The 27294-nt window shown below is 37.5% G+C and overlaps 2 protein-coding genes across 2 annotated transcripts; both read right to left on the bottom strand.

The window, feature by feature from the left end:
• Positions 1-8264: 8264 nt before the first annotated feature.
• LOC129238632 (PRL-1 phosphatase-like) lies at positions 8265-9155 on the bottom strand. The gene has a single exon (XM_054873724.1). The coding sequence runs from the start codon at positions 8919-8921 to the stop codon at positions 8460-8462; it is 462 nt and encodes a 153-aa protein (XP_054729699.1). The 5' UTR covers positions 8922-9155; the 3' UTR covers positions 8265-8459.
• Positions 9156-12878: 3723 nt separating this feature from the next.
• Positions 12879-15628, bottom strand: LOC129238172 (uncharacterized). Its single transcript, XM_054873205.1, has 2 exons — positions 15350-15628; positions 12879-12941 (listed from the first exon to the last, which is right to left on the bottom strand). Exons 1-2 carry the CDS (start codon positions 15569-15571, stop codon positions 12879-12881), a joined length of 285 nt encoding a protein of 94 aa, XP_054729180.1. The 5' UTR covers positions 15572-15628.
• Between the last annotated feature and the right edge of the window lie 11666 nt (positions 15629-27294).

Here is a 27294-nt window from a genome sequence, read left to right as displayed (position 1 = left end):
GATAATGAACATATGAAATGCACAAAAAAACCGTAGCCTCGGATAAAGGCACACACAAAGCAAGACCCAACCCTACAGGAAGGTCAGGTCTTTCGTCAGGAAAGACCACACATACGAGCGGTGCCAAGCCCGTGGCTAAGCCAGGGCTTGGCTCTCACTCCGTCCCTTCGGGGATCGCCTCCACGGCAGCGAGGCCTATTACTGGTAGCCATCCCAACCCTGTCTCAAGACAAGTTGGTGATGACATCCCATCCACATCTGGGGTCAGGAGTAGACCCCCCCTCGCAACAAAACCTTCGGGAAGCAAGGACGGCCCTGTCCCAAGACAAGCCGAGCTTGCTGTCTCCGTCACTCCAGGCGACACGGGAACTCCAGAAGGAGTAACACCCAAATCGACGTCGGTGGCACCAGACCACATGGCTCAGCCAATGGTTTCTGGAGCTCGCCCTTCTGACACAATCACTGCCCCGGGTAGTACCCACCCCCGGAAGCAAATTAGTGGTTCAGAAAGGTACTACCGTACCAAGCGTTCAGCCTTCAGGATCCTGGAGAGACTGAAGGACACTAAACTAGAGGATCTGACGGAGGAGCAGTCAGACTCCAAAGCGTGGGCTGAAGCCTTCATAGCCGAACACCGGGAGTAGGCTAAAATGGACTCTGCGCAAGGTAAGCGCAAAAGGTCGAGTGAGGGGACATCGGCAGAAGCCAAAAGATCCAAGGTGTCCGCCACTCAAACAACCAAGGTTCTTAAAAAATCTTTTGCGGAAGTAGCGAAAGGAAGTCATATAAGGGCGGTGATTGATCGCAGTTCCCATGACGGTGCGATCACGCAAGCAAACTGGGATCTGATAAGCAGGAGTCTATGGAAAGTCTACAGGGACATCCTGCAAGAAAATCCAGGACCCCCACCCAGCTGCTCAGACGCGGGTTGGTTCCAATCACGCGTCAAATTAACCAGGTGCGCGGATCAACGATCGGTCGATCTGTACACTCTGGCAATTAAACGCATAGGGGAGCCTTGGCCAGGGGCCCGCCTCGACGTGGTCCTCCGTGAAGACATCCCCAATCGGCCAAGATCACGAGCCTGGATACCAGAGTTCCACACCGACCCAGAGGAAGTGTTGGAACTGCTCAAACTAGGCAACCCTGAGCTACCTACCAGCGATTGGAAAGTAGCAAAGATCGGCGAAGTGGATGGCAAGAGGAGACTAGCGGTGATCATCCTAAATGAGGAATCACTGGATCCACTTGCTAACTTGAAATGGAAGGTGAACTACGGCTTCCAATCACTGACACTCCATGTCTACAGACAGGATGTAGCCAGTAAGGACAGCTCCGCAGATAACTTGACGTCATCCGCGGAGGAGAAGACGGTTCCGTTAGACAACCTAACGGACGACGAGGTGGCATCCAATTCCGGTATGGTAGGCGAACTCTTCCGAAGGGTTACCCTAGAGGATATGGGGGAATATTCCGATCTCTCAGACGCTCTGGAGGACGAGGAATATATTCCCACTTCCTCTGACGAGGAGATCGCTGACCAAACCGTGGTTGGCTGTCATCTAACAACGCACACCAACGATGGTGGGGGTTGTACAGATCAACCTCCACCACAGTAAGGCGGCCTCAGCCGCACTCATCCTCCGTCTCGCTGAAAGAGAAGAGGAAATCGCTCTCATCCAAGAACCATGGGTCATAAAAGATCGGGTTTGCGGGTTGAGTAACAAAGATTTTAAACTGGTCTATGTCACCGACAAAGGTAAACCCAGGTCGTGTATACTAGTGAAAAAACATATTAATGTATTCTTATTGATGCAATTCAGCGATGCGGACAACGCAGTTATATCAGTGGAGTCCTGCGGAAGGACAATATGGCTTGCCTCGTCCTATATGGCACATGACGCGGTACAACCACCACCATCTCCACTCCTAAGAGGTGCAACAGAGGAAGCCGCGAGACGTGGCATACCACTAATCCTGGGCGCAGATGCAAATGCTCACCATCATGTCTGGGGTAGTACAGACACTAACGAACGCGGTGAGTACATTTTTGAATTCATCATGTGTAACTATCTTCATATTAGCAATATAGGCGACTCCCCTACCTTCGTAACAGCTACTAGAAGGGAAGTTCTGGACATTACGTGTGTCAATGAACGGGGGTCACAAATTATAAGAGATTGGAGAGTGTCTAAAGACAACTCCTTCTCAGACCATAGGTACCTAACGTATAGCATTGAATTACCAATCAAACTGTGTAAACCGGTCGTGAATCGCAAACGCACAAACTGGGGTATGTTCGAAAATATTGTAGCCAACAACCTTACGGGCATGACATACCAAATTAACTCCGAGCTACAACTCGACTCTACTGTTGATGAACTGACTTCAGCATTTCAACAGGCTGCGAAAGCAGCCTGCCCTCCGAGGACGAAAAGAGGCAAACCGAAACCTCTATGGTGGTCCACAGACATAGCAGACCTAAGAAGAGAATGCAGAACCAAGTATAACGAAGCGAGAAGAACTAACTCGTGGGATGGATACAAAGACTGTCAACGCAGATTTAAGTATGCCATTAGGGCAGCTAAAACGGCGTCTTGGAGAGATTTCTGTCAAAAGATAGATAGTACCTCTGAGACAAGTAGACTCAGGAAAGTTATATCAATGAGCCACAGCAACCCTAGTTACCTCATCAAAGAGGACGGCAATTGGACAACTAATAGTGAAGAAACACTAGAATTACTATTGCAGACACACTTCCCAGGTTGTCTATGCAATGAAGATGGTAGAACTCATCCTACAGTTCTCAATGAGGGTCCTCCAATAGACTTTATTACGGAAGACAATATAAAATCTGCCATTGGCAGTTTCAAACCTTATAAATCGCCGGGACCAGATGGAATCATCCCCGCCGACCTGCAACACACAATTAGTATGATTGCACCTAGACTCGTCTCAATTTTTGAGGCAGTAGTACGACTTAGTTATATCCCCAAGAAATGGGCGGAAGTAAAAGTGGTCTTCATTCCCAAAGCAGGAAAAACCACACATACGAGACCGAAGGACTACAGGCCGATCAGCCTATCATCCTTCCTGTTAAAAACTTTAGAAAGATTGCTAGATGGGCACATCAAGGGGAAGATTGGCAACAAGCTATCACCTTCCCAACATGCATACAGCAAAGGCAAATCAGTAGAGACGGCGCTTCACTCGCTGGTCGACACGATTGAGAAATCACTTCACTACAAGGAATACACCCTGGCTGTCTTTCTAGACATCGAGGGTGCTTTCAATAACATACACCCGGAAGCAATTACCAAATCGCTAACAGAAATGGGAGTAAACAGAGCGCTCGTCTCGCTCATAGAGCGAATGCTAGTCGGGCGGACGATTCGCGCAGATTTGGGTGAAACATTCATCAAGAAATTTCCGATCAGGGGCACACCGCAGGGTGGGGTAATCTCTCCACTTCTATGGAACCTGACCTTCAATAATCTCCTTCAGGAGCTAGAAAAAATGGGAGGTAAGGTAATCTCATACGCAGATGATATTGTAATAGCAATCTCTAGCAAACACCTTCCAACTATGTGTGATCTTCAACAAAGAGCCCTCAACAGACTATCACTATGGTGCAAGAGTCGAGGACTAGAAGTAAATCCGGGAAAAACGGAACTGATACTGTTTAGCAGGAAACACAAAACACCTGCTCTTCAACAAATTCTTTTGGGGGGAAAACCCCTTAAAGTAACAGAAAACGCTAAATACCTAGGACTTGTACTAGATAGGAAGCTAAATTGGGGACTCACAGTCGCAGACAGAGTACGCAAAGCTACGACGGCGCTATACTCCTGTGGAAGGCTCGTTGGGAAAAAATGGGGTTTGAAGCCCAGTATGATACACTGGCTGTACACAGCAGTAATTAGGCCAATTCTCTACTACGGTATTGCAATATGGTGGAACGCCCTGGAGAAGGGCGTGAACATCAAAAGGGTTGACAGGGTCCAAAGACTTGCATCTGTTCTTATCACCGGTGCAATGTCAACCACACCGTCGAAAGCACTAAATGTGATACTAAACTTCCTTCCAGTAGACCTGCAGGCAAAGTACATGGCGCGCAGTGCAGCAATAAGGCTGAGCACTTTAAGTAAGTGGTCAAACACAATTTATGGCCACGGCAAAATCCTGGATGGCACGTCGGGACTTCCCAGACAGGTGGACTACACAACTCCGCCTACACTTGCCACTACAACGTTCGTGACCCTCCTACCCACGAGGGAAGAGTGGGAGCGTGACGTGGTAAGACAGGGCGAGTCCATCCATGTATACACAGATGGCTCAAAGCTCGATGGCAGGGTGGGCGGGGGTGTGTATTCCGAGCATCTGGGGATTTCCTTCAGTTTTCGGCTCCCCAACTACTGTAGTGTCTTTCAGGCTGAGCTGATGGCAATAATGAAAGCCGTGACACTGGTACAGTGTGATGCGATATCTGGTGATGATATCTACATTTTCACTGATAGCCAGGCGGCGATAAAATCCCTCACTAAACAGTCGACAACCTCTAAGGTAGCCATGAAATGCCGCACATCTCTTAACGAGATGGCTGAGTCATTTCACCTAACGATAGCATGGGTTCCTGGCCATTGCGACATAGAGGGGAACTGCAGAGCTGATGAACTCGCGAAAATCGGCACCAAACTGACTGATGAGCACATAGACACTGATATAGGTATACCCTTGCAAACATGTAGACTACATATCCACGAGGAAATTGTAAGTATAGCGAATGAAAGATGGCGAAACGAAGCCACTTGCAAAATAGCCCGACAGATGTGGCCGACTCTCAATGCTAAACGCACAGAACTACTACTAAGGAGAGACAAACATAGTCTCAACATACTGACTTCAGTCATAACTGGGCACTGCCTAATTGGTAGGCACGCCCAGAGAATGGGTGTGCAAACACATGACTTCTGCAGAAGTTGTCTAGACGAGGAAGAGGAAGAGACGATTTCGCACCTTCTGTGCCATTGTCCTGCTCTATCCAGACGTAGACTTGCCAATTTGGGCAAACATTTCTTTAATGAACTGGAAGATCTCGGCTCTGTCGAAATCAAGGATCTAGCAAAATTTTTGAATAGTACACTGTGGTTTCAGGAGGGATAAGGGCTAGTTTCCCCAGGCGGCATCACAATGGGCTACGAGCCTGAGTGTGTTCACAATGGACAACCGCTTCAACCTAACCTAACCTAACCTAAGAATGTTTGTACGCAAAATTTCAATAGAAGATATGTAAACTTCTACAGAAAATATTTAATATATAAAATGTGGTTACGAAGAAGAGGCCAATATTTTTTCCCAATGAACAAAGTCTCTTTTCTCAGAAGACTCTACTAATCTTAGAAAACACTAATACTCGTAATCGAAGAAAACTTATAACAAATCCTCCGGTCTTTGTTAACTTTTAGCGGGATATTCACTCTATATGAAGAAGAAGTAATTAAATGCTTCTTCGAACGTTTTAGAAATTGTTAAAAAAAGTTCTAAAAAATTTCTAAAAGACATGTTTTTTCTTCCTTACGATATTTTTAAAAAGGATAGAAGTTTGATGAAATTTTTAATTTTTTTTTTGTAAAAACTTTCGAAAAAACATTTTTTTCTACCAAATTTTTACAATTTTTCTTTTAAATTTATAAAGGAATATCATTTATAAAATTTTTTTATTTATAAAAAAAAAATTTTCGTTTCTAACAATTTGTAAAAAATTTTTTTCTGAAAACTAATATAAAAAAATTTTTTCTCTAAAAATTTTTTAATTTTAGTTTCCAATTTTCTTTAGAAAAACTTTTAAGCTAAAAAAATTTTTTTTTTTTTAATTTTTTAGAAAAATATAAAAAATTTCATCAAACTTCTGCCCTTAATAAAAATATGGTAAAGTAAAACCGGTGAAAGGCAATTTTAGCATTTCTGATGTTTGCAAACCATTTAGTCTCATTTTCAGTGTTTATTTGGTTTTTTGTTTTCATTCAAATAAATTAGAAACCAAAAAATCTGTATACAAATTTTATTTTTATATGCTGCAAGTGTTTGCAAAATTCGTAAAACTTCTGATTTTTAGATTTATTTAAATTTCTAGTCGTTACATTTTAGTTTTATGTAAACGAATATGGAAAGAGGTGCAACTAACTGAAAAATCTGCTCTAAAAATACCATTTGCCTTTCGGAAGCAGGAAAAAATCTAAAACTCTCCATTTGTGAAAAACAAGAAGAAACGCACAGAGGAGGAGGAGCTCGGAAAATACACCAAAATAAAACAAAAAAGTTAGCTGAAATACCGTCGAATTCTTTTGCCACAACTTTACCTCAAATATTGCATGATCAAATATGCATCGTTATAAGGAACCTAATCAGATAAATAACTAAAGGGCCCGCCATCTATCGTTACGGATTAGAACTAGGTATTATTTGAAGAATGGTAACACTTAGCTGTCATCTGATTTGACAGAAAATTAGTTTTATTCTTCCGCTGAACGAAAATGGTTGTGTATACACTCAAAGAACGCTGGGAAATATTGCGACATTACTTTGAAAATCAAGGTAATGTTGCAGAATGTGTACGAAAATTAAGAAGAAAAGCACCGTATGAAGCGTATGTGCGTTACTTTGCGAAAAAAGTAAGAGAAACTGGGTTGCTTATTGACAAACCAACGCGTGGCCGACCAAAAACCGTGCGTACACCAGAAAATATTGCCGTTGCTGAAAGACCAGTGTTATGTTAACAAACCAGCAACAATTGATGCACTGAAGGCCAACATACGCGATGTCATAGCTGAAATACGGCCGCATACAATCGAAACTGTGTTGAAAAATTGGACCGATCGTATGGGATGGTGCATGGCTAGCCGAGGCAGCCATATGAATGAAGTTGTGTTCCATCATTAACCGGAAGGATTGTACTTCAAAATAAGTTTGGAAAAATATTGAGTAGTCTCTTTTTTATAGCATTTTTAATTCCGTAAAGTTATATGGCGGACCCTTTATAAAGTCATTTAATGATTATTTCAACACCCCTACTATTCGTTGGATTGCGTTTATAAAATTTTTAAATATGTTTGAGCAGACTTTTTAAGCTTAAGCCATCTATCATCTAAAGTGATTGTTTGTAAATTTTTTTTAAACTTTTTATTTTATAATTATATATGTATATTTATTTAATTTTTTTTTAACTCGATTTTTGGAAATATTTTCAAATCGGCTCAGCTCGCGTAGATCTTCATATTTTTCCAAAATATTTTGGAGTAAGTCTTAAAATATAATAAGCGCCATTATTGCGATGAAAACACTACACTTTTGTATCTTTTTTGAAATATTTTTTTTTTTTTTTTTTTTTTGTTGGAACACCTTAACGTCTAGATGTACGTACGCATGTATGTATGTTTCTTATTAATTGAATTGAAAACGTTCCACAGTTATATTCTACCTCTGCCAGACGCGATGTAAAATCTGCAAAATCTTTGAATTTTAGCTGCAGCAAGCAAAGCTATCACAAAAACAGCTACCCAAAACAGGTAAAGGAATATCAACTTTCAAATCGCTCTCAAGCTCCTCTGAAAGTTGTGACCAACTTTTCGTAGACATTAATGGCAGCTATCACATTCGCTCGCTTGTATTTGCAATTTAAAATGCAAATGCACCTTTTTTTAAATAAAGTTATTTTAATTCGCTACAGTAAATAGATAAAACAACAATTTAAGAGAGATAAAAGCAACACAAATCTTTTCTTGCTTAGTAAATATGTACGTTTATGTATATGTAGCCATATATAATATATTTATATGTAGATATATATATGTATATGTAAAAAGCGCTCACTTTCACTTTTTCCTTGGCGAGTTAAAACAGATTTTCAAGCCTGCTGGCGCTTAAAAGTATGCTATATATTTTTTAGATTTCTGTTGTTTTCTGTTTTTCCACTTTCACCAAAACTGGAGTAGGGCAACAGCTTGTTGAAAAGAACTCAGTCTGAGTGGAACGGTGAAGCCATTAAAAACGCTGCTTTTAAAACCCCGAACAATATGTTTATGCACGTTGCTGTGGTATAATTGAAAAGTTGATTGTTGAAACAAAGTGTTGGGGAAATGCTAAATGCAAACCAAGAATTGCTAAGAAACAAAACGCACAGAAAACAAGCAAAACAGCAAAAAAATAAAATAAAATGTGAAGCCGAAAGACGGTAAGTGGTGCCTTAAATGCGACACCAACAAATATTTCCGACAAGCAATGCTGCGCGCTTATTTCATTTTATTTCACACAAAAAACATGTAACAAACAACCAAATGGTTGAAACAGAAATGGGTACCAATTTAAAATTTTTGTTTACAAGCAATGAAAATCTTGAAAACATTTTTTCCATTGCGATTTTCCAATAGCCACCAACTCAGCCACCTTTCTCATCCACACAATTACTGCACTAAACAGCTGCCAGATCTTCGCCGCGGCATCTTCGATTGCGGCTGATATTCCTTGAGATATGCGAATTGTGCATCATTTATGGCCCCTCGGCGTTTGTTACGTATCACAGCTACAGCAATGTCATGGCTCATGCCCAATTCGATTAGTGCCATTGCCACCAGCAAAGCGGCACGACCCAGACCACTATTGCAATGCACAGCCACACAGCTGCCGCGATGCTGATTTTGGTGTTCAACCAAAATACGGAACCATTGTTGCTTTACATGGCCATCTGGCAATGTACCTTCTAAGAACTCTAAGCTCTTTACTTCAATTTCGGCTGCATCAAAAGCTGCTGTTTTGTAATTGACACCGCAAATACCAACCAAGAGTTTTACATCATTTCGTAGCAGATTTTCTATGAACAGTTTTATGGTCAACTCATTTGGAGTGTCAGTGATGAGAAAACGCATGCCTGAGAATTCAATTACTTCGGATGGGATGGACTGTCGTGTACCACGCGACGTCTCAGCGGCAAATGCACTCTTTTCCACGATTTGGTAATTTTTCAACAAACATATAAACAATAAATGTAAAATAATTCAAATTTACAGCAATTTAATTGAAATTTTGAAATTTGTCATAATTTTCAAGCAAAACAAAATTTTTTTTTTGGTTTCGTTTTGGTATATGAGTTTTCATTGAGCAAAATTTTCAAGCGTCAGAATACTATTTATATTGAACAAAGTGTGAAAATAAATGAAAAAGTAAGTCAAATTAAAAGAAAAAATTATTTTATATGTAGTATTTTGGGAAAATTTGAGTTCACGGTAGTTTACATATCCACAATCAAGTTTAGGACATAATGTGGATTAGCTAATAAAATTATTACTACATTCAAAATGCTATTTCTTGAAATAATATAAATAAATAAAAAAAGGAAGGTGGCACAAAATTAATCACCCTAACGGAAAATTTACAATTTGTGCAAATAACGTCTTATGCCAATCAAATTTGACACTTGTGAACTGGACAACTGCAATAGACAAACAGGCAAGTAAGGGTGCCGTAAAGGTCAACATAAAGATTGAATAAAAAAGTTATTCAAACACGGACTTAGACGATTAATTTCGCGCCACCTTGTATATACAGAGGTGGTCGCAGTAACATCCCTGTGACAGTTTGCGCAGTATTAACTATACACATATTTATTCATTTGTTCTAATACAAATATAGATTATTAGGTAAAAATATAGGTTATATTAAGGCACACGGATCAAATTGGAGAAGAAGCTCAGACAAACACGCAACAAAAGAGGTAAGCGCATATACAAGGTGATGTCCAAAATAAACAAGACTGGCATCATAAAAATCTTTTTGATAGCGCCATCTTTTTAATGAGTTAGTGCGTTGGAAGTTTCATCCTTAGCTGACTTCAAGTGAATGCTTGGTGACATTCGGTTCAGTGGAAGCGAAGTTAGTGCGTCTAAAGTGTCAGTGTGTTTGTGTCATCGGTACAAAAATGAGTTTCGAGCAAAGAGCTAATTCAAATTTTGTTTCAAAAGCGATAAAAAGTTTACCGAAACATTTGAATTGATGAAAAAAGTTTATGGCCCTGATTGTCTATCTCGTGCCAAGTTTATGAGTGATTTACACGTTTCAGAGATGGTTGTAAGGACATAAATGACAATGAACATACGGGACGCCCAAAATCGGTAATCACCGAAAACTCCATCGAAATTGTTCGTCAATTTATCAAAAATGAAACGAAATCATCGTTGAAATTCATGGAATCGGAGTTGAATGTCTCCAAAACATCGATTTACCGCATTTTAACTGATCATTTGGGATTACGAAAGGCCTGTGCACGTTTCATTCCGCACAAAGTTAACTGAGGACCAAAAATTGCTCAGAATTCAACATTCGGAAGACCTCATTTCAGAGGCGAGAAAACACGAACACTGAACTTCTTTTTCAACATTCTAACTTGTGATGAAACGTGGTGTTTCCAACATGAACCTGAAACTAAGCGTCAGAGCGCCGAATGGGACGCCCCAGATGAGCAACTACCCAGAAATCGCGTTTGGGGAAGTCGAAAATCAAGTCGATGCTCATTTCTTTTTACGATTCCAAAGGATTTCTCCCCAAAGAATTGGTGCCAACGGGTCAAACCGTCAATGCAACTTTCTATCTTGGCATTTGAAGTATTTCGAAGGATGCTGGCGCTTATTGCATGATAATGCACCATCTCGTCGATCCATTCTTCCGACTGATTTTTTGACCAGAAATCGCATTTTAACCATCAATAACTCACCGTATTCGCCTGATATGGCTTCACGGGACTTCTACCGATTCGGAAAATTGCGTTTCGTCATAAAAGCAAAACGATTTTCATCCATAGAGGCCATCCAAAAGCCTTGTATCGACATCTTAAAGGACATTCCCGTCAATGACCTGAAATACCCTTTCGAAAACCTTTAGATCGCGCAAAACAGTGTATCGAAACGAGGGGGAACTACTTTGAATAAACAAACTCAAACCTATCAGAACAAAGCCCCTGTTGTTTATATTTTAGCTCAGTCTTGTTTATTTTGGACTTCACTCTGCAGATTATATGTAAAAATATAGAATATATCAAGGCACACGGATCAAATTGAAGGAGAATATAGAGAGGCTATGATAGCATCAAAAACCATGTAGCTTAAAGTTTAACAATTTGTACAAAATTAAAAAAAAACAAATAAGAAATCATCAAAATTTAAACCTATTAGTCAGAATTTTGGTCGTTTTCATTGGGGAAGTAGTTGTACGTGGTGGGTTCCCAGCCCAGCGCACACCCAGAACTAAATCGCTCAGACAGAATATTTTATAAGAGCGTACAGTTGTTGGCGTATGCCGATGAAATTGACATCATCGGTCTTAACAACCGCATTGTTAGTTCTGCCTTTTCCAAACTGGATAAAGAAGCAAAGCGAATGGGGCTGGTGATGAACGAGAATAAAACAAAGTACCACCTGTCATCAAATTAACAGACGGCGCACTCGCGTATTGGCACCGAAGTCACTGTTGACAGTTACGCTTTCGAGGTTGTAAGAGATTTTGTTTATTTAGGAGCCAGCATTGACACCGATGACAATGACGACCTTCAAATCCAACGTAGACTCTCTCTTGCCAGTAAGTGCTCATTTGGGGGGCTAAGCAATTAAGTAGTAAAGCCCACAATTAGGGATTTTATTAACATACGCCACACCATTACATACAGGTAAGACACATAACTTTGACGCATGGAGAGCTATCATTAGCCCAAAGAGAAAAAACGACTCGACAAGTACTATAGTACATTATCAGCATTCGTATGGACCTTCACATACTGACAAACAGTACAAAGATCACTGACAAAGAAACTGAATGGAAGTGGACCAAGGATATATCCTTGTGCAACACCAATGAGCACAAATCTAGGCTGAGATATTAATTTGTTTGGCTTAACCTTCTGCGTTCTGCCCCCAAGATAGCTTGCCATGAGTTTCACCGCACTGTCTTTGAGCCAAATGCTTTTGAAAAGTCAAGTAAGCAAAGAAGTGTCGAATCACCATTGTCAAAGCTAATCGTCCAGTATTTTAACCATTGCTGTCGTGCAACTAGGTTTTTTTTCGAAGCCAGATTGTAGTGAAGAGAGTAGACGATTTGCTTGAAAAGATTAGTATTTTGGTTTTTTATTTTGGTTCTGTTGTGGGTTTATTTTGTTTTAATTTTTTTGTTTTCATCGTATTCTTTTGTAAATAATCTATTGTACACAAACCTTACTTTTTAAAACTTTTTTACGCTCTCTCTTTACGAAATATTTAGTCCAGCTTTGGTAGTCAAATCGGCAGATTATCATTTCCAAAAATTACCCGAAAATCCTTGCCTATCCTATGAGTGTCTAAGGCTATTAATTTCCAGCTAATTTATCCTCGAAATTTTTTGGTAAAGAATCCTTATTCTCAATGAAGAACATACAATTTTTTATAGAAAATTTAACACATTATTTACAAGTTCAAAGTCCTTTTTTATATCTCCTAAACTTATGTAATTTTCGTTAAACTTTGTACATTTTAATAACTGAATTTAAAAAGAAAAAAAAAACACTCTTCAAATGCATAAAGAATGTAATGGTATATAAAACCGCACATAAAACCGGGATTACACAACGCAAAAAAAAGAGTAAAATAAGGGCTTGAGTCCTCAAATCAATCAACTGTCGAATCCTACTCTCGACTTAATATACATGACTTCAACTTGAATAGCCTTAAGCTTTTGCGCAAGACTGTGGATACACTCAAAATTTATTTCCTTATGTACACTCACGGCATCAAAAAGTGATTTTCAAAGCAAAAGCTCTTCTCTTCAAAACGTAGTGGCATTTTAGGGGCACTCAACCACACAGCTCAGTGCACGGAGTAGTGTTGTGTACGCATTAGTAGCGGTAGGTAGATAATCGCACAACTCACCTGTAATGAAAAAGATAAGAGATATATAAATTACTTATGCGAAAATATGGAAAAAGGTTAAATACTCTTGATTAGTCTCTAAAGAGCAATTGAAGAGGATGTATGCAATTCAAAATCATTTGACCCTTTTCAATGAATATATTTCCAAACAATAGCATCACTCATGTACAGACATTTTTATTTATGCACACAAAATTTTGCCCGGGCACACACACACACACACACAAACACACATTTTTCACTTGAATGCAAAACTGCCGGATGACCCTAACTTTATGCATGATTTGGTTTAGCAAACATCAAAAAATCACCTTTTAACTCTTAAAATCAATACAGCCAAAGGATATTACAAACAGCCAGTAAACAAATAAACGATTTAGCAACAAAGCCAATGACTTGGTCGTCACACACGATCGACTCATAAAATATGCGAAAATAGAACAAGTAAAGAAACAAAAGAAAAATTCATTACTAATATTGCCACATAAAAGGGAATAAAGCAAAAATAATCTATGAAATTTTTTGTAACACAGTAAAAACTCTATACTTGAAACTCAGACTCGATGGAGTTTCTTGGGTTATACAGCAAATTATGAGATTATTTGAATACGCAGTGCAACTTTGCCCAATACAATATCCGAGAGCCATCTATGTAGTGACGTTCAATGTCACTTGAAGTCCATACTAAGTTAAGTGTTCAAAGCGTGATTAAGTGGGATATACAAGGTGGCGCAAAATTAATCATGCTATCAGAAGATTTATAATTTTTAGCAAATGGCGTCGTATGGCAATCATATTTGAGACTTGCGAACTAAACAGCTGCAGTATATCAACAGATCGGCAATGGAGCGCGCCAAGGTCAAACTAAAGATTTTCATCACACAAAATAATATTTTTTTTTTTCATTTAGTAGATAATAAAGTCACTCAAACACAAAATTGGATGATTAATTCTGCCATTTTGTTATTTATTCTCCTTAAAAGACACTATACAACCAAGTTTCAATGTTTGTGTAAATTCAAAAAAAAACCTATAAATTTTTATCATTTTCGAGAACACAGTTTTAAGGGCTTGATATTTTGATAATTTTTTTTGTACAATAAATTTTTTTACATTTGTTTTTTTTTTTAATTTTTTGTTTTTGTTTTTTTTCTGTTTTTGTGTTTTTTTTTTTTGTTTTTTGTATTTTTGTTGTTGTTTTTTTCTTGTATTTTTTTTTTGTTTGCCTTTTTTTTTTAATTTTTTTTTTCAATGACTGTCTTGCGCATTTTCTTCATATAACGCATACCCGCCTGTTTTTTATATGGAAGAAAACTCGAAACACCCTCAGCAAAAAAATTACGAAAAATCAACGCAATTTTTGTGCCACTGGAAGCTTGCGCTTTATTGTGCAAAAATTGAATGCACTTGTATAGTGCACTGGAGACCTAAATCTTTTTTTCTAAATTTTAGTTAAAAATATTGAAATCCTTATGAAAATTGCCAATTTTTTTCACGAAGTTTAAAAGTTCCGTATATATTTTATAGTTTTTTTAAGCAAACGAGCTGCATTTTCATAAAAAAAAAAAACAAAAAATTAAATGAAAAGCAAATAAATGGTAAAAACTAGTCAGTGCAGGTAAGTTACAGTACACCTTTTTTTACTTATTTTCGGCATTTAGGGTACAGAACACCTTTTTTTTACTTATTTTCGGCATTTAGGTAGTTGTTTGAGCTTTGGTGTATTAAGAGACTTATAGCAGAATTTCTTGACAAATCTTTTTGTAGTACATTTTAACCCGTTATATCCCACTGTCGTGTGTATTTTTGGCCTTTTTCGGCAAAAGTGACAAAAAAGGCGCATCTATTGGGAGGTTAGAGGGTTAAAATGTTCCACAAAAATATTCTGCGTGATTTTTTAGACAGAACTACTGAACACATCACACAACTAAAGTTTGACAAACACATAGTTTTCCATGCCAATTTACCATAAGAATGTGCAATAGGTTTTAACTCACCCTAAAATAAAACTCCGACTTATACTTTCGGATCACCTATCTGTCTACGAATCCACTACTTGCTATTATCACTGCAAAATATGTAAATATGGTACATAAACTGAGCAAAACATATTGAACGTTTTCCAATATTTTTTTTTACATGAAAACATTTACGAGTATCAGCTTAATGACCAGCAAAGTCATTCAACTATTAATTTTTTAATGTTTAAAACAAATTCAACGAACATATTTTGAAAATTCATTATTTCTTTTATATCTACATATATACATCGAAACTATATTTTTCCACTATTTGAATTTTTTATTTTTTTTTAATTTTATTTATTTTTTTTTATTTTTTTTTTTTATTTTTTTTAAATTTTTTTTAAATTATTTTTTTAATATTTTTTTGTTATATGGTATACTCACCGAAAACGCTTTCAAAAAGACCAAACACTGTATAATGCCCTCCATGGTGTCGCCGGTAAGGCAAAAGGTGCCAGTCAAATGACGACCCTTGCGTCCGACTGTGGCTGCTGCCAAAGAGGCGTGTACCAAAGCGCGTTGTTGACCCTTAGCGACAGCGCCATTCACGCTGGTCAACGTGCGCGGCAGAGGAGCAGCGCGCAATAAACGCTCCAAGGAATCCATACTTTTGAAATTCTTCACTGCTTAACGCTGTTGTTTTACTTTTCTTTCGTTGATGGGTTTTCTTTGGTTTTGTATGATTTGTTGATGGTTGAGCTTACTTTTCTAAGCTTCGGATTTTATTTGTTTTATTTATTTGTTGTAATTTGCTTTTTAAGTGCACCATGGTGTTTTTGTTTTTGTTGTCGTATAAGTTGTTTCACTACTTTAATTATTGTATCGGTACGGTTCCAAAGTGGAATTTATTACAAATTTACTGAGAGTTGCTTACACAATTTGTTGGTAATTTTAGTTGTTTGTGTTTTTGTTTTTGCTTTGTGGGTACTATTTTGTTTTCTGTGTTTTTTCTGTTTTGATTGTTTTTTGTTTTTGGTATTGATTTTTTATTTATTATACTTTTTTTTTAATTTGATTTTATTTTTAATTATATTTTTTTATGTTTAATTTTTTTTATTTAAATTTTTCTTTAATTGGATTTTAAATTTTATTAATTTAGGTATATATATGTTTTTTAGTCAAGTTTTAAGTTAATTTTAGTTTATTTTTCGTTTGTACAAGTTTTTATTACTTTTTCCATCGATCGTTGTAGTTGGTTTGACTTTTGGCCTACTTAGTAGGCAGCTTAGTTATTGAATGAGTGACTGACTGACTAATTTCCCTTTTTCATGCAGAAATCATAAGCACTATGGCAAAATTTCGTATATAATTTTGTTATCAACCCGACTTCATTTAGGCTATAATTCCATTAATAACAAATCTATTGGTTATCTATTCATGGCCTCTTTGGTTATTAGGTTTGTGTAACCTTTCAAAGTCGGCTTTTCTAAGATTTCAAAGTACTTTTACTGCGTGGACTCATAATTTGTTTGTTGTTTATTTGATTTTTATGCATTGTAATTTTGATTTCAATCTCATTTGCTTATCCTCAATGTTTTCACTTTTTCAATATTTATTGCTTGACTGCAGTCTAATTTTTAGACATTTTTTGATGCAGTCACATCCCCTCTGTAATTACAAAATTACACTTCGTAACTGTACACTATTAAATAGACATGAAAAACCTCCTTACAAAAAACCATCTCCGTTCGGAGGCGGTATAAAACTTTAGGTCTCCCTATTTGTGGAAAACATCGAAATGCACACCACAAATGGGAGGAGGAGCTCGGCAAAAACCCAAGATGGATGTCAATTAAAAAACGTTTCAAAGATTTTCTCAACTGTTCCATATTTTTTGGCAATTATTCACTTTTCCGAAAAAACCAACAAACCATAGTAACGGACTTTCTTAGCTACAGTATCAAGTGAAACACGAATTGGGCTCACAGTATTCTGGTTTGATCTGTGTAACTGATTTCTTCCGAAAATAGCAATCAACTTTTTAAAATATTGTGCAAAAATATTTGGATTACTTAACGCTAAAGTTTCGCTCTGTTATCGTTCGCAGTTCAATTCAACTTTTTCGCCCAGTTGCACAAATTGGGGTTATTTCAAAATATCATAAAATCATAGACAATTTTTTAGCGGTTTGTTATTGCTAAATATGAATTTGATGAATGAAATGAATAGTTGGAATTATTTTATAATACTTAATTTGGAAATAACAATCAGAAAATTGCAATGCCATATATGAGCCCATATGCCAGTTGTCAGTTGGAGAAATGCCAAGCAGTTTAGTTTTTCACTGAAATCTGCAATGCTATATTTGGGCCCAAATGCGGCAAAGGGTTGATAGTGTTTGTCAACTTTGAGAACTGCCAACAACTTTCAAAATTAACAAAATAGAGTTAAAACAGCTGCTTTTTGTTTACATTTGAAGTTGGCTACACAAGCTGTCTGATCTTTATTGTACTGAGACTCATCTGCTAGCTTCACATGCAGTAAGTCCAAAGACATTTGGCATAGTAATTTTTTTTTTCAAAATATTTACATTATTCTTCATGCTACTGCTGTTTTTTAATTTTGTATGAAAATATAGTTTTTAGTACAAGAATCGAAGACTTATCAGATAGCTTACCACACAGACTGTAAAAAAGTTTTAGCACAGTGATGTTTTTCACAATATTTTTCGCGTCACACTATTTTCCTTAATTTTGTATGAAAATATACTTTTTAGGACAATAAATAGGTATAAATAGAAATTTCAAAATTCGTGTAGCTTTCAGAATTTTCAACATTTTACACAACATTTTTCTCGGTATGCGATTTTATAGCCCGATGAATCCTATGATAAGAAAGTGCCAGTTAGTTTCAGTTCTAGTCCTCAAGAGTTCACGTGTTGTACGTAAAATTTGGACAAGACTGTCGCAAAAAAATATTAATATATATTATATTAAATCAATGAGAATTTTCCGCATCTTGAGCTTTAAAAATGCATGGTTTAAAGAAGTTTAAAATTCCTGAAAAAAATTTCGAAATACTGATGGAAACTATTTCGAAAAAAAAAAAAAAAATTTTAAATAAAATTAACTAAATTAAATTAAAAATAAGTTTTAAAATTTTAAGTAAAAAGTTGAACATTTTGTTGAAAGTTTTATGCATTTTGTTTTCAATGTTGCATAAAGTTTAACACTGCAGCAGAACTTGCTTTTGTTGTAGTATGAACGATATTTGTATACAAAATGTACGACAGAAATTGGCATAAAAACCATTGCGAATGTTGTAAAACACAAAAACACAGTATGGCTCGCTGAAGTTAAAAGTTTGCTTTTTTAGTATAAATCATTTTAAAATAACAATAACAACAAATATACAGCTCTGGCTGAGCATAAAAGCATGCATACGACATGCTCACACAACAAAAAGGTTCAGTCAAGCTTGTGTAGGTTCCGGTTTTCATACGATTTCGGAAAAATCACTCCACTATCGACCAAGTTCACAGGGTTGTTAGAACCATAGAGTGTGCGATAGAGGAAAACAAAGTTTGCGCAGCGGTGTTCCTTGACGTCTCGCAGGCGTTTGACAAAGTTTGGCATACGGGCTTACTCCACAAACTAAAATTGATTTTGCCCAGGAATTATTGCGAAATCCTTTCTTCCTACCTTGATGGCAGATACTTTCGTGTCAGACTTGACAACGCCTATTCATCTTTGCAAAAAGCACGCGCGGGGGTACCTCAAGGAAGCATCCTAGGCCCTCTCTTGTACCTCTTGTATACGTATGACTTACCGGTTCACGAGCAACACGTTACCGCAACCTTTGCAGATGACACGGCTATCCTAGCAGTTGGAGAAGTGATAGAGACTACAACGACGAAATTGCAATCAGCGGTGAGTTCTATTGCAACATGGGCAAAAAAATGGCGTATCAAATTAAATAATTCCAAATCAGTTCACATTGTATTCGGCCTGAAAAAAACAATTTACAAGCCAGTCTACATAAACAGCGTAAATATACCGTACGTCAACGAGGCAAAATATCTTGGTATAACCCTTGATGCTAAACTGCGTTGGAAGGCGCATGTCAAGAAAAAGCGTGAAGAGCTGGAATTAAAAACAAAAAACCTTCTTTATCTTATTGGCAGACACTCTATTCTGTCAACGAACAACAAACTACTGCTATATAATCAAATACTCAAACCGGTCTGGACGTATGGCATTCAGCTATGGGGATGCTCAAGCGAATCTTGCATGACAATTATCCAACGATTCCAAAATAAAGTGTTGCGCAACATCGTCAATGCTCCATACTATGTGAGAAATCTCGACCTCCATCGCGATCTTGGTATCTTACCCATCACTGACGTGGCGAAAAAGTACGCCATGGCTCACAGACAACGTTTAAGTACACATGTCAACGCTGAAGCATTGGCTTTGCTTCAGCCAAATACTCATCGTCGGCGGCTCAAGCGTAAAACAGTTTCAGACCAGATGGGCACACAGTAGCAGCTGTACCTTATATATTTATACATTTATAATGAATTTATGAATATTGGGGCATCTTAGTTTTTTCCTTTTTAATATATATGTTCAATAAAAATTGCTCGTTAGTATCTTTATTTCGTTGTACTAGTTGTAATTTCTAAACGTTATTCTGCTTATATTTTAAGATGCGTTAATAAAAAATAAAAAAAAAAAAAAAAAATACGATTTAATGACTTGCTCAAGTTAAAATGTTTAACCCTTCTTCTCAGGAGCCCAAATACTCTATAGATCGACTTCAATTTGCAAAATCCTGCGATCTTTTAACTTATTTAGTATGAAATATGGTTGCGTAGTAACGTAAGTTATTTGCCCTCGCTGTCCGTCTTTGGAACCATCTACCACTAAAAATCTAGATAATCAGAAGCACCCGGCATTAGATGCTCTGGTTCGTCTCCCACCATTTGGTCTTCTGATCCAAGGAGAGGCCTTTAAAGCTATCTGAACGCTGAAACAAAATGGGAACTGGTACGGTCCCTGTCTGGCATTGCGATTCGCTATATGCCCTTTGACTCCATGCCGTCAGGAGTTGTACTTGAAAAAAGATAGAGTGTGGTGCTACTAGAGACTCAATCGTTGTCAAACTCTGAAAATGTGTCCGGCAAACACTGTTTCCGCATTTTTACGGATAGCTCCAGAATCGAGCACGGTTCCGGCTCTGGTGTCCACATGGAATCCAGCGGGACAGAACTACACTTTGCTCTTAGAATGTACGCATCTGTGTTTCAAGCAGGGGTGTACGCTGTTAAAGAAGCGATGAACTTTGTTCTAGAAAACAGATGGGGAGACAGATGTGTATGTGCCTGTAACGACAGCAAAGCTGCGCTCATGGCCTTAGACAGGCCTCGAACCCCCTTCAAGTGTAGTTGTGGCCTCTAAATCTAGACTAAACTATGTCGGTAAACATAGTAATATCCTGAAGCTAACATGGGTCCCGGGACACGTGGATATTGCGGGCAACGAGACCTCTGACTTTTTAGCTAGGCTGTGTTCTAAGACCAACTTCTTTGGCGCGGGGCCCGTTCTGCCACACCCTACTGCAGCCATCAAAGCCACGGTTAGCACACGAGTTACTACAACCCACAAGCGAGCTTGATAGGCTGAAACGAGCTGCAGGGAGACAAAACTGATGTTACCTATCATGTCCGATCGACTGTCGCAGTTCCTCTCGTCATTAAGCAAAAGAAGCTGTAAGCAGCTGGTTGGACTGATGACGGACCACTTTCTAAAAGGTGGCCCTTGAAGGGCCGATGTTCAATGTTAATCACAACTAAACGTCAACGACATTGTTGGACTTCTTTCTTTGGGGTTATTTGAAAGAAAAGGTGTACGTCGATAAGCCAGCAACAATTCAAGAGCTAGAGGATGAGATAATTTGCCCAGCATGTGGAGAAGACCACTTCTGTGCGTCTGCCCCGCCCGATGCTCGAATCAGGCTTGAGGTCTTTCGCATTGATGTGTTAAGAAGTGGCTCCTTGGCACCACAAAATCTACTCAGATTTCTTCAGAGGTCAGGTATATTTGAAGAAAATTAAAAAGGGAACCCGAGTGCAGTAGAGTGGACAATGTTATCTAAGTACTGTACATGCTAGTTTGCCCTGACAAAAACAAAAAACAAAAAAATAATATTATTCATAAGTTCAACCACTGTAAAATAACTTTAGCTTGAGTGTTTGATAAGTAAATGCAAGTAAATATAAAATACAAAAACATTACTAAAATAAAATTTAAAAATGTACTTAGTTTGACACCTGAGAATAATTTGGATACCACTGAAAAACGGGTACTTAGCTAATATTTAGTTCCTCGCTTGCGATGGATGCTCTTGTGCCCTAAAATATATTTTAAAACTATTTACATTTGTATACTGACTACATCACTGTTAACATGGTATTATCTGTAAGGCCAGCAAAATTATTTATGTTAATTTCGTTGTGAAAGAGAGTTTGCGGATTTTCTATATAGGAAGTTGGGCATTTATGTGTGGAAAAAAGCTAGGCGAAAAAACGATTAAATATGCACTTCTCAGAAAAATAGTATTTGCGTTCGTTTTTCCCTCGTAGTTTTTATCAAGTAACTTTATATTTTTTTGGCAAATTATAATTAGTGTGGCGATATTTTTATACAATTATGATACACTTTTTGCCGTACTGCAATTACTTTTTGTACTTTAGAAATTCCCACAAAACCCTCTAAGCTCCTAAACCCTAACACTTACCACAAATTTCCCTCTTTAAGCTTTGTTGTTTTTCCGCAATTTGTTTTAAGCTACACAAATTATCGTTCATAATTTTCCACCGAATTTTTTAATGTGCCACAAATTTCCTGTAATTTCTCTAACATTCAAAGAGGCGTGAATAATCTGCTGCGGGTTTCGCCAACAGTGGTGAACAGCACTGAATTAAAACAACAACAACGCAGATGGACACATTTTTACTGCTATTTCCTGTTTAGTAAATTTTTCACGTCAACGGAAATGTGTTTAAAATTATGATTTAATTTAAAATGATTATGACGCAGTTGAAAGCCACTGACGACTACCTACTACACACACATACATATGCACTTATGCGAATAATATAAAGGATGAGATGGCCTGAGCACAGTGTAGTATTGGTTGGCAAATGTGTATTTATGTGATAGCATAGAAGAAAGAAGGTAGTAAATTATTCACACACACATACAAACACATACACGCACTCATAAATGCAAGCACACATATTAAAATGAAAAGTAGATGATGAATATGTATGTGCGCATGCAGAGGTACACGCAGCTGGCATAGACAGCTTAAGAGGGCTCAAGTCAAAGCCAAAAGGTTATGTTTCAAAGTGGTGATAACGGTAAACGTACACATAGTCAAGTGGATTTATGTGAATATGCTATAGGTTATGCAAAGTTCTAGTGCCTAGAAATATATAATACTATGAAAGCGCTGATAAAGCGAAGTAAGCTGCTGCCTACGAAAAGAGTTACGAGAACGCGCATATACTCGTATACATACATTTGTGTATGCGTATTTTTTTATGTGCTTGCCGCATGTACACAGAGTACATCAATAAACATAAGCACACTTGTGAGCCATTGTTCGCAACTGTATCAGAATAAAATTGATGTTAAACGGATGCTAAACATTCACGACAATGGCAACTTCCGTTTTAGCGATTGCGTATATGAACAACAATAGCAACCCTTGCCATACCATTAACACTACCATTTATATTTATAACTAACACACGTGCATGCATACATACACTCTTACACACTCATACATATATATGTGCATGCTTACCTACTCATACATTCAAAGTATTCAACGCGTATATGCGGGCATTAGAAATAGAGCAAGACCTTTATTTTTTGTTTGTGCTAAAAGCACAGCGGCCCAGCAGCGGCAGCAACGTGCGATATAACAATGACAAAAATTCGCCAGAAAACACAAACATAAAAGTAATTTATCTTTTTCGCCCTACAGCACCCGCTCGCTTGCCCGCACATAACACAATGCATTAGAAGAGCGGAGGCAACTGCTGCGACTGTGTGCGGAGACTTAGCGATCAACCAAGAAGATAAATAAATGCCATTTAAAGAATGTGCAGATATCAGGCCGAAGGAGTAAAGTGAGCGGCAACAGCAAGGCAAATAAAAAAGTATAAATACCAAGAAAGCACAAAAGAATCTAAGCTGTTGAGGGATCAAAACGCAAATAGGAGGGGTATGCAAAAATATTCATCGTTTTGTCATGACTGCCTCCCTCGGTGAATGCGAATTGGCAAATGTAACAAAATAAAAAAAGACATTACCTTTGCGTTACTTCATAATAACTTTCAGCCTAAGCAATATATAGGGTGACTTTAAAGATTTTGTTTTTTTTATCGTTTCCACGAGAGTCGGTTTTACGTTACCGGAACGTCCCGGATCTACATTCGGCCGCAGACTATCACTCCAGCAGCATTCCCCGTATGTAAGTAAGTTGTTTTTAATATATTAAAGGGTGGTTAAATTTCAAGGGCCGATGTTGAATGTGAACCACACCTAAACGTCAAGGACACCATTTGACTTTTTTCTTTGGGGTTATTCGAAAGAAAGGGTGGACCTCGATAAGCCAGCAACAATTCAAGAGCTAAAGGATGAGATAATTCGGCACACTAACGGCATAGAACCTCAATTGTGCCTCAGCGTTATCGAAAATTTGTATCATCGGATGGAGCTGTGCCGCCGAGGCCGCGGCGGCCATTTGGCCGATATTTTGTTCCATGCGTAATTGAGCCATACCAAAAATTTTATTTTATTCAAAATCAACACCGGCCCTTGAAACTTAACCACCCTTTATATATGGATATGACGGGTGCGTTTTATACATATATTTTTTTGATTTAAATTTTTTGTAATTAGTTTTTTATTTTATTATTTTACTCTTTTATGTTTTGCAATTCATTTTTTTTCTTGTAATAATTTTTTTAAATTATCTAATTTAGTTTTAATGAATGCATAATATCCCATCCCATCTTCTTCTTTTTTAATAATTATTATTCAGACAATCGAGAGCTGTTTGGAATAATGAAAACTTCCCGAAGCAGTAGAATGAGAGCCTAATCGTTAAAATCCCAAAAAAAAGGCGATTTGTGGCAAAAAATAATAGCAAGGGTGATCCATGAGCGAGTAAGAAAGGATTTATACGATTCTGTTTATGCAGAACAGGCGGGTTTTCGACCGGGCTCCTCGTGTACTGATCACAATAATAAGCTGCGAATTATCATCGAGCAGAGTGCGGCATATAACACAGACTTGTATATGGTATTTATAAATTTTATGAAAGCAACATACCAAAATGCTTACTGTCGCTTGCTACATAAAGAGAAACTGTCTGACCCCTTTGATATAGAAAGCGGCGTTCGCCAAGGCTGTATCCTATCACCTGTGCTGTTTTTGATTGTCATTGCTGATGCCTTAGAAGCTGCCATCTTACCGCATCGAAACTGCGGACTGAGATGGGATATGTTTACCTATCTTCAACGTCTCGATTAAGCTGACTACGTACCGGAATGGTTGAGCTACTAGTGATAAATCTATGACTGTCGGCAGTGAGAAAGCTATAATTGCAGTAAGACAAACATTTTAAGTTTGTCTAGCACCTCAACTGCAACTCTAAATATTTCAAGTGCACCAGTGGAACGAGTTAACCGGATGAAGATGTCAACTCTCGCATTGACAAAGCTAGAGCCGTCTTTGGTATGCTATCTTCTGTGTGGCGCAATAACAACATTAGCGTTGACACTAAAATGAGAATTTTCATATCCAACATAGTATCGGTTCACTTTATGCTTGCTGTACATGGAAAGTGAACAAATTCATCACTACGATCTTACAGGTTTTTATAAATCGCTGTCTCAGGAACATCTTCCGCAATTTTTGGCCCAAAATAATTTCGAACTCAGATCTACTGAAATATGCGCAAATGGAGACAGTCAAAATGCTCATAAAACGCCCAAAATGGAGATGGATTGGGCACACTCTACGCAAAAACGATGCATGCATTGCCTCGCACGAATGTTGATTGCAAGCTTGGTAGACCAAGGGAAACTTTTACGCTTAATCCAAAAAGACCGTCTGTTGAGGGTCTAACTTTTTTGTTACCTGCCGAGTGAACAAACACAGGTAATGTAAAATAGACTTCAAATACGTTTTAAGCGTACCAAAATTAATGTTATATGAATTTTACATAATTTTTTTTACGATTATTTATAGTCTGCTGGATAGAGGGTTAAGCCAAAAGGAATATGAGAACAAGTTAAAAGTTTTGCCAATCAAAGAAATTTCCTTTATATATATATATACAATTGGCGCGTACACCTTTTTTGGGTGTTTGGCTGAGCTTCTCCTCCTACTTGTGGTGTGCGTCTTGATGTTGCTTACAAATGGAGGGACCTACAGTTTCATGCCGACTCCGAACGGCAGATATTTTTATGAGGAGCTTTTTCATGGCAGAAATACACTCGTAGGTTTGCCATTGCCTGTCGAGGGGCGACCGCTATTAGAAAATTTTTTTTTTTTTAATTTTGGTGTGTCACCAAGATTCACGCCTACGTTTTCTCTGTGAATTCCGAATGGTAATCACGCACCAACCTATTCGGCTACGGCGGCCGCTAAATTTCCTTTAGTAGCGCATAAAACGCACCCTGTATAAATACATGACAAGCACATCTTTATTTATCTCACCTCCGCTTCAGCACTTTAGCTTCTTCGGTTTTCCGTCAAGCTTAATTTTCATTTTTATGTATTAAAGTATAAGAAAAATCCTCCGTCGCATTGCCATTTGCACTTTCCTAAAATAAATGCCGAAAAAATGTAAAACTAAACACGAAGAAATACAATTCAAAATGTGTACTATCAGTTCCGTTTGCTGATTGTCATATGGGTCTCTTAACGTTACGTTTTGTTACTGAGGTCACTAAATTACCTTTCACTTGACACCGCCTTTGGTCGCTGAGTGATAAATGTACTCTAGAGCAGCAAGACAATTTCATTTGAGCGCGAAATGTGGCAAAATACGTAAGTAGATTTAATACAAATTTAACAAGAAATAATACTCGAATACATCCGAGGCTGCTGGTTAATTTTTTTTATCAATTCTTTTAGTTTTTCTTAAAAATTTTGTTTTCTACTTTTAGAATTAAAAAATATGCAGAATTTTCAAAAACTTACTTTCCTATGTAGCAGAAGCAGACAGATGTAAGAAAAAGTAAATTTTGAAAAATTTTCTGTATACATACATATACATTTTTGTATAATACTTTTTCCTTTCATACTGATTTGCACCTCATACTTTTCCATTCCAATAAATAGGTACTGAGTACCACTGAAAGGAGTACTTTTTATATCCAAAGAACATTTCTGTTCTGTTTTTCTGGAATTTCAACCGCACACTGTTCGATGAGAATTCAACATAATTCGAGTCACCTTTATGATAGCTGTTCAGAGAATAATGAAATGAGAATTGCAATTATCTGAAAATTTACTTGTGAGAAGTTTTGTTTTCGAAGTGCTTAGGTATAGGATCTTTGATTCTCATTTCCTAGCCAAATTTGAGAAGGTTTAAAAACCTAAAGTATTACAATTTATTCGACTTTGATTAAATGTTTTTGGCATATTTCTTTTTCCTATAAAAGCATAAACCTGAAATACAATGAGTGAGTCGTCCACAGGCAAACTCAACACCTACCTAAAATATGGCTTACAGACAATAGCTATTCCTTTTTCTCAAAAAATTCCCTCTTACATCTACAATCTCGTAGCTTTGAAATGAACTTGAAATGGAGTTTTCAAATTTTACCTGAAGCTTCGGTCTTTATGGTTTTATCGCATTTCTAAGCGCACTTAACTTACTTTCTTTCAGAACTGAACACTTCAAAAATGTTGAAAGTAAATGCCACTGTAAAATTTATTGGGAAATAAAAATTCCCTTATATAGAGTGGGCAATTAACTCCTTTAAACCCTTTAAATCACCAGGCCCGGACGGAAAATTCCCAGCACTTCTATCCAAAGGCACTGTGAAACTGATCCGAGCAATGGTGAAAATCTTCAGAGCTAGTCTAATATTGGAATACATTCCAAAGATATGGAGAAAAGTTAAGGTAATATTTATTCCTAAGGGAGGTAACAAACCCCTTGATTCTCCAAAATCTTACAGACCAATCAGTCTATCGTCGTTTATGTTAAAGACAATGGAAAAACTACTTGAATACCATCTAAGAGAAGAAGTAATCTTCAAAAAACCCCTCCATAAGCTACAATTTGCCTACCAAAAA

The sequence above is a fragment of the Anastrepha obliqua genome, chromosome 2 (assembly GCF_027943255.1).
Source record: "Anastrepha obliqua isolate idAnaObli1 chromosome 2, idAnaObli1_1.0, whole genome shotgun sequence".
Classification (NCBI taxonomy): Eukaryota; Metazoa; Arthropoda; class Insecta; order Diptera; family Tephritidae; genus Anastrepha; species Anastrepha obliqua.
This window is presented reverse-complemented; position numbering and strand designations above follow the sequence as displayed.

What these genes read in the sequence shown, in the direction of transcription:
- LOC129238632 (XM_054873724.1), bottom strand. Translation starts at nt 8,921, where the DNA reads ATGCGTTTTCTCATCACTGACACTCCAAATGAGTTGACCATAAAACTG.
- LOC129238172 (XM_054873205.1), bottom strand. Translation starts at nt 15,571, where the DNA reads ATGGATTCCTTGGAGCGTTTATTGCGCGCTGCTCCTCTGCCGCGCACG. An exon ending in TCTTTTTGAAAGCGTTTTCG is followed by an intron (nt 12,942 to 15,349) that starts GTGAGTATACCA and finishes TTTTCATTACAG; the next exon opens with GTGAGTTGTGCGATTATCTA.